Raw genomic sequence first — 13,509 nt, forward strand, 5'->3', positions numbered from 1 at the left:
TATCACATTATTAAGTCGTATGTCAGTCGTATTAATTTTATTGCGAGCCTTTCGCATCTGTGTGGCCAAATATAACAGTTCATAGCATCGCCTTGCATCTAAATCCATTAACATAATATTAATTATGTTTACATAGTTTTTAATTTTAAAAACTATCTATTAATTGAAAATAATTCTTTTGTTCTTTATCATTTGTTATGTATGCTCAGGTACAAATTGAATGAAAAACAATGTGTTAATATATGAAAGAGGAATTAAAATACAGGAAACGAGTAAAATTTGTTGATGATGTATAATAAGTTACTTTATAAACAATCTGGCATTTGTGTTAAAATTTCATCTGTTAAATAACCATGTTACTATATATTGTTAACAAAATATTAAGATAATGAAGAATACTCGCATAATGATCTGATCTGATCATTCTGAAATTTTCTATGGATAGGTGGAGATATGTATTTTATTTAGCTTTTATAGGGGTACCTGTATATTTTGTTCTTTTAACAATAATTGACGAATGTTATTTTAGGCAAAAACGTGTATTGTGATCGTTTTAGACTGAAGAATAATGCGTAACAATTTATTTTACTTCATTTTTATTATATTTTAATTGTGCTTTATGTCGTCATGTTCAAGTCACGTTATATGTTCATTTCTTTTAAAGTACATTCCAAAGTCATTGCTGTACAAATCTCGTTTCATTCATTCTATGAAAAATAATAAGATAAAAATATTTTTATAAATATCATGGATCATTATTCTAATTTCTTTTAAATTAAGATTTATTCTTCTGTAGTTAGAACAAATCTTTGATTTTAACAATTGTTTTTTACTTTGTCAATAGTTCTGTAACGTCACTTTTACATGAAGTCAACACATGCTTCGATTCATAATACTCAATCAAATAATTTATATGTAAATTTCAATTAAAATCATGTCCATCTGATCACGATCCATGTTCGGTTGTTCCTCATTATGAAAATTAGATTCTCTACCGAATTTGTATATAAATGAGAAATTATAAAGCTTTGATGTAACGTGTAGGATCTTTTACAAGACGACTGTCGTATAATATAATTGTGTATATACAAATTGTAAAACAAAATACTGTAATATTGTACAGTAGAATAAAGGATTGTCAAAATAGAATGATTCTGTTAATATTAAAACTGATCTAGAAACGAAATAATATAAATTTGAATTATTAATTATCATAAAATCTTATCTAAATTAGCAACTACAAGAACCCTGGAATTCTATACTAGTGTATACATATTAAATTAATATTTCTCTTTATTCATTAGTTAATTACAAATAACTAAAGTATAAAAGAAGATGGGTTATTTAAACATTTATTTTAGAATTAAAATTTGGAACTACGCAATTTTTAATTTTAACCAACGGTAGTTATTTCTACGATTTGAATTTTGACGATGTGCGCAGGTCTAACTCATACGTCACTTCCCTTCGACGCTTCGTCCTGAGTGCACGCGTTGGTAGAAAGTGAGAATAAATTGTATTAAAATATTACATTAAATTGTATTCCTAACATCAAAAGTACAAAAAAACAGAAGGAAAAGGTGAAGAGAAGTCAAGATTCATGTTTCTTGACATCAATTGCACATGGTCTTCAGAAATGTGTAAGGTGAAATTTTTTACTCTTGCTTCGAATTCAGATTCCAATTGACGTCGTATTATCTTAATTATTTCTTCTCTATATCGACGATTTCTTACTTTGTTTTCATAATTTATTGTTTTAAACTCTGAGAAATGATTTAACTTTTTGCGTGTAATTAAGGTTATCTATTCGTGAGTCGAAATACCCACTCACAATTATGGGTACATTATTCTCTGATTTCAATCAACATTTCCTTTGATATATTCGTGTTTCGTTTACTCCTATTATGTTTGTCGATACATTGTATATAAATGCCTCTATATATATCAGAAATAATATTTTATCGAACATTTCTCGGCAGAATCACTACATAGGATACTGTTTTCAAAGTAATATTTCTCTTTATTTATTACATAATTACAAATAAATACAAGTTTAACCATGATAGGTGTTGCTAGAAAAAACATTATTCGATTTTTTTTTGGTATATATTATATAAAAATTTTGTTCCCGAGTGTCGAAGTATGCTATTCTTTATTTCTATTAATGTCTGTGATTGGCCGTTCCATTTCGGCCAATCAGAGTCGTCTTCCTCCCAATTTCGACCAATTAGAATCGTCGTTACTGGCGGTGTGCGCAAGTCTAACTCGTCACGTAGCTTCCCTTTGACGCTTCGTCTTAAGTGCACGTGTTCGTGATAACTGCGATTAAATTGTATTAAAATATTATATTAAATTGTATTCCTAACATCAAAAGTACAAAAAAACAGAAGGAAAAGGTAAAGAGAAATCAAGATTCATGTTTCTTGACATCAATTGCACATGGTCTTCAGAAATGTGTAAGGTGAAATTTTTTACTCTTGCTTTGAATTCAGATTCCAATTGACGTCGTATTATCTTAATTATTTCTTCCCTCTATCGACGATTTCTTACTTTGTTTTCATAATTTATTGTTTTAAACTCTGAGAAATGATTTAACTTTTTGCGTGTAATTAAGGTTATCTATTCGTGAGTCGAAATACCCACTCACAATTATGGGTACATTATTCTCTGATTTCAATCAACATTTCCTTTGATATATTCGTGTTTCGTTTACTCCTATTATGTTTGTCGATACATTGTATATAAATGCCTCTATATATACCTGAAATAATATTTTATCGAACATTTCTCGGCAGAATCACTACATAGGATACTGTTTTCAAAGTAATATTTCTCTTTATTTATTACATAATTATAAATAAATACAAGTTTAACCACGATAGGTGTTGCTAGAAAAAACATTATTCGATTTTTTTTTGGTATATATTATATAAAAATTTTGTTCCCAAGTGTCGAAGTATGCTATTCTTTATTTCTATTAATGTCTGTGATTGGCCGTCCCATTTCGGCCAATCAGAGTCGTCTTCCTCCCAATTTCGACCAATTAGAATCGTCGTTGTTGGTGGTGTGCGCAAGTCTAACTCGTCACGTAGCTTCCCTTTGACGCTTCGTCTTGAGTGCACGCGTTCGTGATAACTGCGATTAAATTGTATTAAAATATTATATTAAATTGTGTTTCTAGCATCAGAAGTATAAAAAACAGAAGGAGATGTTGAAGAGACGTCAAGATTCATGTTTTTCAACATCAATTTCACACGGTCTTCAGAAATACGTAAGTTGAAATGTTCTACTCTTGTCGCGAATTCCAATTGAGATTGAAATTGCATTATCTTAATTATTTCTCTTTTATATCGTTATATATCGTTAATTTCTCAAACATTATTAAATTTTCACAAGAGAATTCGATAACGTGCTTCCTTGAGAATCATAATATCACGAAACCGGTTCGTTTCTCGGCTTCGGTATCGTGACGTCATAGTCGTGTAATCCCGAACGGTCGCGATAGAAGGTCGCTTCATTTCTTTCGCGAACGTCGAGGTGGTAAGACGTGTTGAGAACGTCCTTCCGTACCGGCAGTACATAGGTACGCGTAGCTTGCCTATTGAAATATTTTGTAAATTATAAAGCTCGATCGTTTGTTAATAACAATTTTGTTGCTGTTGGTTAAATTTTATTATCATAAATTTGTATTTCTTATTTGTTACAGATATTTGGTTGATATTGAAACGACGCCATGACATACTAATATTGGTTTGATATAAAATTTCGTAAAGAATTGGTAACATTTTGATTTATTACAATCAATTATTAATATTTATTAATAGTTTTTTTTATCGAGTCGTTGTTAATTGTAAGTATATTTGACAATTAATTGGTATCAAGTTCAAGGAAAAAAAGATTAAAGAAATTTTTTTTGGTTTATTAATAGAAAAAGGATAACTAATATTTCATTTTGTTAAACAATTTCGACTGGTAATCTAATAGTTGTGTTTTGAATTAGTATAAAATTGAAACAATTTGTATTCTACTACAAATGATTGTTTCTCTTCTACAATTGTTTAATTATATTTTGATTATTTTAAACAATCTTCTTTTGTTAAATAGTAATTATATTATAATATACAGTTTTCGGTGGAGGTTTATATTAAAATAGAATCGCGTTTTTAAATCACATGCTGTTTAAGCATGATTAATTACTGGACGTTATTTATTGAAAAGAATTTAGATAATTTATAAATCACAACGTAATAAAATTTCCAACAATGTTTACTATGCTTACAATTCTAACAACGAAAATCCTCTTCTTGAATAAAATAGTCTATCATATTTATTAAACATTGATTTTATTTTCATGTAATATTCATTGAAATAATGATCAACAATTATTTAATACATCTCTATACATATTCAACTCAAGTAATATTTGTGTTCGTCGAAGGTATCTCACGAACACTGATATTTCCATTTATAAACGAATGCTCAATAAGAAGAATGTTGTTTTGTGTATTTCCACCCAGCCCATCCCTACTCACCAAGTTTTTCTTTCAGGAATTGTTGTGGCCGCGCGCAATGCGGTCGGTAGAGTCAGTGTTTGTACGAATATACTTCCAATGTTTTGATTTTTGCAAGGGCGAACTGGCCCTGAATAGAGTTGCGTTTGTATAGTTAGGAATCATGCGAAAGTAGAGTCAGTGTTTGCTGCGTGTTATAAAATATTTTCTAGAGCATCGCGGCTCTGATTTTTCTTTTTCCATCGTGAAAGTAGAGTCTTTATAATTGTTCGCCGGAAATTATTCACGGTCGCGTTACTATTTTTATTTTTAATTTTTTTTTCAATTGTTCGATATATCCGGGATTAGAGTCAATGCACCACTGAAGAGGAGTCTTGGGCTTTGCTCCGTAAGGAAAGAGTGTAAGTATCTTATTACTTTATTTAATTAATTTTAATTGAAATAGAATAATTTACAATTTCAATACCTGATAATTGAGAGTTCTTCTTAATTGCTATTGCTAATATTTTATAAAATTCAATTTCATATATAATTTTATTAGAATAAAAATTGATAATTTGCAAAATTAACCGTAATTCTTTTTTGTTTTGTTACAGATGAATTTTTTGATTGCCGAGTTCCTGGATATCCTGATGATGGCTTTCTTCACGACTTCCGTCTTGGTACGTCACTTAATTGTTTTTTATTAAAATAGAATAATTTACAATTTCAACACTTGATAATTGAGATTTCTTTTTAATTGCTAATATTTTATAAAATTCAATTTCATATATAATTTTATTAGAATAAAAATTTATAATTTTCAAAATTAACCGTAATTCTTCTTTTTTTGTTACAGATGAATTTCTTCACGATTTCAGCCTCCTACCTGGTGTTGTCCATCATCCTACTTGACTGTCGGAAGAAGAGTATATCTGCGAACGGTGAGTCGCATGTTTTATGATTCCTCTGGTACCCAATCATGTCGTAGGACGAATGGTCCGAATCGACACGGGTACTAGTTGTATACGTGGTAGGCAAGCATAGTGACCATGGGTATGATTATACCCATGAGTAGTAACATTTTTATTGTTTCATTTCATTTAGTTCAGGCTAGGTTTTCTTGTACACCGCGTTTTAATAACATTTCAATTCCACATATTCCAACAGATATTTATGAAATATATGAATGCTCTTAAATGTTCTTAAATGTTCTTAAATGTGGAATATGAAATATTTTAATACCGAAAGAATTTTATTTAGTTTGTCTGACTTAGTTATTGGAAAGGTTCAAAGCAATATAATATTGATAGTATTATGTAATATGTACACTGGATATACATATTAATGATGCTATTTCATCGATTTAATTACATTTTATACATTGTGAATAAAAATATAATTTGAGAATTTTTTACGCGTAGTAAAGTTCAATTACACGTTCATGAAAAATTGAACAATTTATGTGCAAGAAGACTATTCGTGACGGGTAGATTTCCAAGTCAGAGTAATCTATTTGAACACCTTTTTTGTATTCTTGAAAATTTACTCTGAGGAGGGAATCGCCCGAGGATGTTTTATTTATTTTCACAATAAAGAATTCTTAATTAAAGATATTAAATTCTTTTTTATTAGAGATTTGCAATTATTAAATTAGTGTTGCGAAAAATTTCCAGCGCGAGAGTAAATGTGACGATGCACTGACTAGTATTCGGTGGGAATCCTTTTGGTTTTTAATCTCAATCCTATGTATTATTTAATTAATCAAATTAGTTACAAGGATTCCGCGGCATAAGACCGTGAACACCATCTCTGGGAGATATACCCATGCATTACTAGGCCTTTGCAGGCGCAGATTTAGGATACGGAACATATGAAAATATGTTACCATATTCTAAACTGTAGTCCTTTTGTCTATACTATGGGCGTCCGTCAATCTGACACCGTTGGATGCAACGTGTTGGACGGGCGGGTAGCGCTCTTAGCGAAGGGGTGCACTCTGTCCTGGCGTTACGACGTCCAGGCGGGGTGGGTGGTATGTAGCGTCTGGCGTAAGTCTAGGGGGCGTGAGACCCCTCGTTGCCAGCTGATATTAGCAGTGCACCATGTTTGCGTCATAGTTGCTCTATTTTCTTTTCAGTATTTGTTCTTAAAGCTTTATATTTACAAAGTCGAGTCACTTTTATTGAAATAGTGAAATATTAGCCCGTTAGATGTTTATGTATTAATCATGTTTCTAGATCAGGATTTTCAGGTTTAACCCCTTCCGTGTTTATTGCCAAAGCCCATTCACGTGCCCAGGTGCTACTTGGATGGGTAGAGGCAATGGGCATGATGACCTAGTTCATAAGAATAATAATTAATAAGCGGCTGGCATTGTGTTAGTATATCGTGCACGACGTAATTTCCACATATGGTGTGTGTGTTTTTAGGCTGTGGGATTGCGTCGGTTTAGTAACTTTTTCATTTAACTTTTAATTTGAAATAATATTTTATTCAACAAGATGTACGATGCACGTACAAACCAAATAGTATTATTACCATTATTATTACTGTATTGCCATTACTATTACCATGATTATTACCATTATTATGAAATATTCTATATCAAAGTAGTTAATTAAATCTTGTAATTATCATTATACGCAATGATTGCTAGCCTTGCCAGACGATTTCAGTGAAAAATGGTACGTACCGTAGAGTGTGATGTGAGATGAAACTCGGGTGACGGAGGCGTCCCGGGACGTTCTCCCTAGTTTAGGCTCTGCGCCCGGGTGGAGTGTATGGGGGTCGTGGAATGAATTTTTGTGAGAATGTGATTTTGCCCTTTTTAAATATAGGGTTAGGTAGGTAGGTAGTATACCTTCTGGTGTGTGTGATAGATTGTAAGTAGGTAGGGCCGGGACAGGTTGTCACAGTCTCTTGGTCGGGTAGGCGCGATTTCGCGTGATCAACCTGTACCTGGAATATATTTGAAGAATTGACGATACTATCGATACGAACGGAGTATGTCGTTCGCCTTCGATTCTATCTGTACAATTTTTCAAATTTTTGGCGACTTCATAAGTCGTCATACGCGATCGCGATGGCACGAAACGCACAAGTTCTGCTCGAGCACGGCACGTGTGCACGAACAACGACTTATATAAAGTCCTTTTTCGTCCACGTGTCAATTAGAGTTTCGCGATTTTTCTTTTTTGTTGATTGTTTTTTTTTTTGTTTTGCGAATTTGCAAGTCTCGAGCTTTAGATATAAGTTTCAGGTGGGTGGACCGCCCGAAGAAAGAAAAGGCTATATGCCGAAGCGCCCCGACAAACTGTCTTTCAAGAGGGGAACTACTAATGATTTTGCATCCTTTTGCAAAAAAGGATGGGAAATCATTATCGTTACTACTTTGTCACTGTGCTTGCCTGTAGTTGTAGTTTTGTAATTGCAGGAGAAGAGGGGGCCCGTGACCCCCATGATTTTGGGCAAATCGCGTTTTCACTTTAGTGTTGCGAATATTGACCCCGGTTCAATTTAGTGTTGCGATTGAATATTGATCACGGTTCAATTTAATGTTGCGTATGCATGATTATCGCGATTTTCATTTAGTGTTGCGAACTTTAAATATCGCGTTTCTTTCTTGCCTTGCTTTTTAATAGAATTTAACTTTTCAATGTTGATTGCTTTAAGATTTTTGAGAGTTTTGCTTTTTAATGTTCATTGCTTTAGTGTTGCGAGTAAGAGATTCACGGTTTGAGAATCCCCTTTTTTTGCATTTTAATTGCATGTCTGTTAAAGATAGCGTTGCGAATGACATTAGCGCGATTGTTTCCCAGTGTTGCGATTTATAAATACGCGATTGCTTTGCATTAGATTATAGAGTTCCCTGCTAATTAGTGTTGCGATAATGAATATTCGCGTTTTGCATTAGAGTTGCGATATATGATGAAATGCCCAAAAACGATCCAGTGGAGTTGCCATGGTCCATAAGGCAGCTATGGACCAGCTGCCATGATACAGCCTTGGATTGGCTGTACCCCTTTTTTAAATTAGTGTTGCGTCTTACAAAATTCGGTAGATTTGAGTAGTGTTGCGTTACAGTTCGCGTTTTCTCTTTTTTTCTTTTTTTCAGCTTAGTGTTGCGTATAATGGAGCAGCCTTCACGCGTATGCTTTTGTACATATTATATAATTAATTAAATTAGTGTTGCGAGTGAAAAATTCACGGTTTGAGAATTCCCCTTTTCTGCATTTTAATTGCATGTCTGTTAAAGATAGTGTTGCGAATGACATTAGCGCGATTGTTTCCCAGTGTTGCGACTTACAAATACGCGATTGCTTTGCATTAGTTTATAGAGTTCCCTCCTAATTAGTGTTGCGGTAATGAATATTCGCGTTTTGCATTAGAAATGCCCAAAAATGATCCAGTGGAGTTGCCATGGTCCATAAGGCAGCTATGGACCAGCTGCTGTGGTACAGCCTTGGATTGGCTGTACCCCTTTTTTAGATTAGTGTTGCGTCTTACAAAATTCGGTAGATTTGAGTAGTGTTGCGTTACAGTTCGCGTTTTCTCTTTTTTTCTTTTTTTCAGCTTAGTGTTGCGCATAATGGAGCAGCCTTCACGCGTACGCTTTTGTACATATTATATAATTAATGAAATTAGTGTTGCGAATGAATTCGCGATTGTTATTAATTAGTGGAAGTAACTATGACTCACATTCGGTGGGAATCCATTGGATTCCGCGGCCTAAGACCGTGAACACCATCTCTGGGAGATATACCCATGCATTACTAGGCCTTTGCAGGCGCAGATTTAGAATACGGAACATATGAAAATATGTTACCATATTCTAAACTGCAGTCCTTTTGTCTATACTATGGGCGTCCGTCAATCTGACACCGTTGGATGCAACGTGTTGGACGGGCGGGTAGCGCTCTTAGCGAAGGGGTGCACTCTGTCCTGGCGTTACGACGTCCAGGCGGGGTGGGTGGTATGTAGCGTCTGGCGTAAGTCTAGGGGGCGTGAGACCCTTCGTTGCCAGCCGATGTTTTGTCATAGTTCAGAATGTTTGCAATTTGAAAATTAGTGTTGCGTCTGATTTCGGTTTGTTTTATAGGGTTTGCTTAGGGATTGTTCTTATGGGCAGTCAAACTTTTCTTTTCAGGTTCCTCTGTACCCTCCCTCCCACTGCTACGCCCCCATTCTCTTTTCTTCCCTTTTTTAAATTTTGAAAATATTGAGCATTCGTTTATTGGAAATATTGTTAAATAATATATGAATTTAATGTTTTCAGGATATTATTAGATACGATAAAGTTTTAAAGAGAACTTTATTCAAAGTGTTATTTAAAATGAAAATTCATTTTATTTTTTGATGATTGGTGATAAATTATTTCAAGGAATATTTGTTCATTTGAAATTGCTTATTTAATTTTAATTGTACTTTGTTTAACCAGAAGTAGTGGATGATCGTTGTTCAGGTTGTTCAATTTTAATTTTGAATCGCGATATTTAGTTTCAAGCTTACGGAGAAGCTAATTAATGTAGTGTACTTTTATAAATTTTCAAATTCTTTTTTGGAAATAAAGTCCATCCGCGATCTTTTTTTTTTGAATTTTACAAATTATATAAAACTTGCACTAAAAAAGTGTATTGAATAATATAATGTAATAAAGTTAAGTAGAGTCATAGTTGTACGTTTATTGCAGTAAAAGACAGTTGTTTCAATTAAAATATCGTGGACCATTTGTCAGAAATGAACGAATATTATTTACTATAAAATGAAATAATTAATCCTTTTAACTTAAATCACTTACTGAATAATAATATATTTTTCTAAATCTTTATTTCTTTATTTTGGTACTGAAATTTGCTTTCAATTCATATTATGTACTCTACTGATGAGTCATTAACAACCACTCTGATTTTTGTCAAAGGTGATTGTTATTAATGTACCCTGTCTACCTGTTAAATTTTTTTTTCTCTTTATTTGGATTCGATTAATAAATTTCTGTTGCAGAGAAATATTTTCAACGTATTCAGATAATGTAAGAATGATTGAAAAACAAAATTGTATTTTATTCTTTTTGATTTGTTTCAGATAATGTCTTAATAAGGTAACATGAATCTTGTTATTTTTGAAAATGATATCTAATCCTTTTTAGTTTGTTTCGGGAACTTTTCAGATAAGAACAGCAATATCAACAAATTTAAGGTATTCTTTTAGATTTTTATCTAGTTGTAAGGTTGTAAGTTTATGATTAAGGCACTATGAACTTTATTTTTTTAAATTTTTAATTATGTCTAATCCTTTTTGATTTATTTCAGAAACTTTTCTGGCAAGAAGAATAATATCAACAAATTTATTATAAGTATTTATGTTCGTTTAGTTTATAAGATAGACCATAATTGGTTGTACATAGGTCGTAATTGATAAGTTACATTTAAGCGAATATCTGACATTAATACGAGCGCTCGTATAGACATGTATCTTTAGTATGTACAAATAGGTATGACAAATATGCAATTGCATATTAATAATTACAGATCTGTAATCTAAATAAGAAAAATGTTGAAATACGATTGTAAAATAAAAATATAAGTAGATAAGTAGTTAGGTAGGTAGTAAATACAAATAATGCTCCTTTTGCTGTACGTTGCAAAACAGTCGAAGACGTTTTGCAAATGTGCATCAAGAGGATGATGTTATTAAATATGAATAAAAATTTGCATAAATGGAGGGTGGATGGGAGAGGATAGGGCGGGTCTCCACACCGCAGCAACCTCCACGTGGTGAGACCTGGGCAATCGGAATTATTTGGTGGGTAATTAATAACTGCATTATTATTTTTATAGTGCATTTATTAATTATGTAGCAAATAATCCGAGCGAATTGGCTGCGAGATTCGTGGTTTGCCTTTTATTTTACCTCTCCTATATTTTTTCTTTATTTTTTGCATTACCTTTAATCACTTTTATCTCACTTTTTGATATTATTTGTTCTGTATAACTTACTGACACGTGTAATACAAGGATCGGTGGTTCTTGTATATGCTAATTGAAATATCGTTTACAGATTTCTACTCTTTTACAAGAGTTGGCCGCGTGGTGCAGCTCGTTTTGTTAGCTTTGTCATTCAAGATTAGATGGTGCTAGCAGCTCGTTTTGTAAGCTCGCATGGTTATAAAATAAATAAATTCAGTAAAAATTAGGCTCAACAAAGTAGTTATTTGCTTACAATGGAATCTCTTCAAGAAATGAGTCAGTTCTTAAATCTAGATACTCGTTTAGATTTAAAAACAATTGCCTTGGAACATGTACTCAGTAAGCCTTACGCTTAAATAAAAATTTTCCTAACCTAGATCATTTTATTAATCTTGAGTCATTTGTAAATCATTATTATAAGAATTTGAAAATTGTAGGTGTAACTGGAAGCGCTGAAGGACGAGAGTTGCTATTAAAACTTCCAGACATATTGACACAACTAATTGCTTTAACTCAAGATTCTTCTGCTGCAATTTCCAAGGATGCGGCACTGGCTTTAATAAATATCACTGGAGATGAAGCTGGAGCCAGTGCGTTTTTATTGATCTCTGAAACACAGTCTAAAAATGAAAAACAAACTTACAATTTAATACATGTTTGTATGAGGTAGACACACTTAAAAAACAGCTGAAATTCAAATGTTTCTTATGATTTTAATTCATTGCTGTTTATTGTAGATTTATAATGGATAAAGAGAGTACACTAGCAGATCCATGCTGTATGATACTCTCTAATATGACTAGACCATTGCATTTAGTAGATAGAATTATGTCACTCATTGAGAAAAGTGGATATTCATGGGATAGTATCGTAGCAGCATTCACTGCTAAACAGTATAATAATACTGGTGCTAAACTGCACTATTTAGGTTCAGTTTTTAGTAATCTTAGTCAGTCTTCACATGTTAGAAGGTGCATTATGAATTAATGAATATTATCAATTTAATTTGATGATATTGTTTCATAAATATATTTTACAATTACAGATATTTAACAGATAGAGACCATAATGTTATCCAAAGGTTGCTTCCATTCACAGAATATGAAGACAGTATAGTAAGACGTGGAGGTATTGTTGGTACTTTAAAGAACTGTTGTTTTGATATTGAAAATCATGAATGGTTATTAAGCCCTGAAGTAGATATATTAACATACCTTTTGTTACCACTGGCTGGGCCAGAAGAATTTGATGATGAGGATAATGATAAGTTACCAGTTAGCTTGCAATATTTACCAGAAACAAAAAAACGAGAACAAGACTTAGATATTAGGTGAGAGCCCGATTTTATTTATTATTTTGAGAAAAATGAAATTCTTAAGCTCATGTTTGTACCTCATAATTATTTTAGGATTATGCTGCTGGAAGCATTAACTCAACTCTGTTCAACGAAAAAAGGTCGTGAAATATTAAGAAAAAATAATACTTATGTAATACTTAGAGAATATCACAAATGGGAAAAGAATAAAAATGCATTACTAGCCTGCGAAAACGTTGTAGATATTTTAATCAGGTACTAAAGACATTTCCAACTTCATCTTTATTTTATCATCTTGTAATTTAATTTTTTAAACTTTACGAATTTTTAGGACTGAAGAAGAAATAGGTTTGGACAATTTAAAGGATGTGGAGGTTCCTTCGGAATATACAGAAAAATTTCATAAAATGGATCAAGACTTTATTAGCAATACATGATAAAACGATATTTTATCAATTTATTGACATAATGTACATATTATAATAAAACAATGATATGCCTCACAAAAACCGAGGCTAATTGCATAATCTGCAATATTGCACTGTTCCCTTCTTTAATTTATTAAATTATCCTTGGTTAAATTAAATTATCAGGTCCAGTGTAGCAAGAAAGGAATAATAAAAAATCGTATATACGTATGTATAAAAAAAAAATGAGTGATCACATTAGCCATCATTAGCTTTTTAATCTTTGCATGTAAATTAATAGTATAATTGTCAAAACTTGATGTACTAAA

The 13,509-nt window shown here is 32.2% G+C and overlaps 1 protein-coding gene across 1 annotated transcript; it reads left to right on the forward strand.

Moving 5' to 3' along the window:
• The first annotated feature begins 11,610 nt into the window (after window positions 1-11,610).
• LOC117604705 (protein HGH1 homolog) lies at window positions 11,611-13,241 on the forward strand. Its single transcript, XM_034325082.2, has 6 exons — window positions 11,611-11,797; window positions 11,896-12,124; window positions 12,196-12,429; window positions 12,504-12,788; window positions 12,867-13,028; window positions 13,105-13,241. The coding sequence occupies exons 1-6, from the start codon at window positions 11,713-11,715 to the stop codon at window positions 13,208-13,210; spliced, it is 1,101 nt and encodes a 366-aa protein (XP_034180973.1). The 5' UTR covers window positions 11,611-11,712; the 3' UTR covers window positions 13,211-13,241.
• Window positions 13,242-13,509: the final 268 nt, after the last annotated feature.

Source organism: Osmia lignaria, chromosome 5 (genome assembly GCF_051020975.1).
Source record: "Osmia lignaria lignaria isolate PbOS001 chromosome 5, iyOsmLign1, whole genome shotgun sequence".
NCBI classification, from domain to species: Eukaryota; Metazoa; Arthropoda; class Insecta; order Hymenoptera; family Megachilidae; genus Osmia; species Osmia lignaria.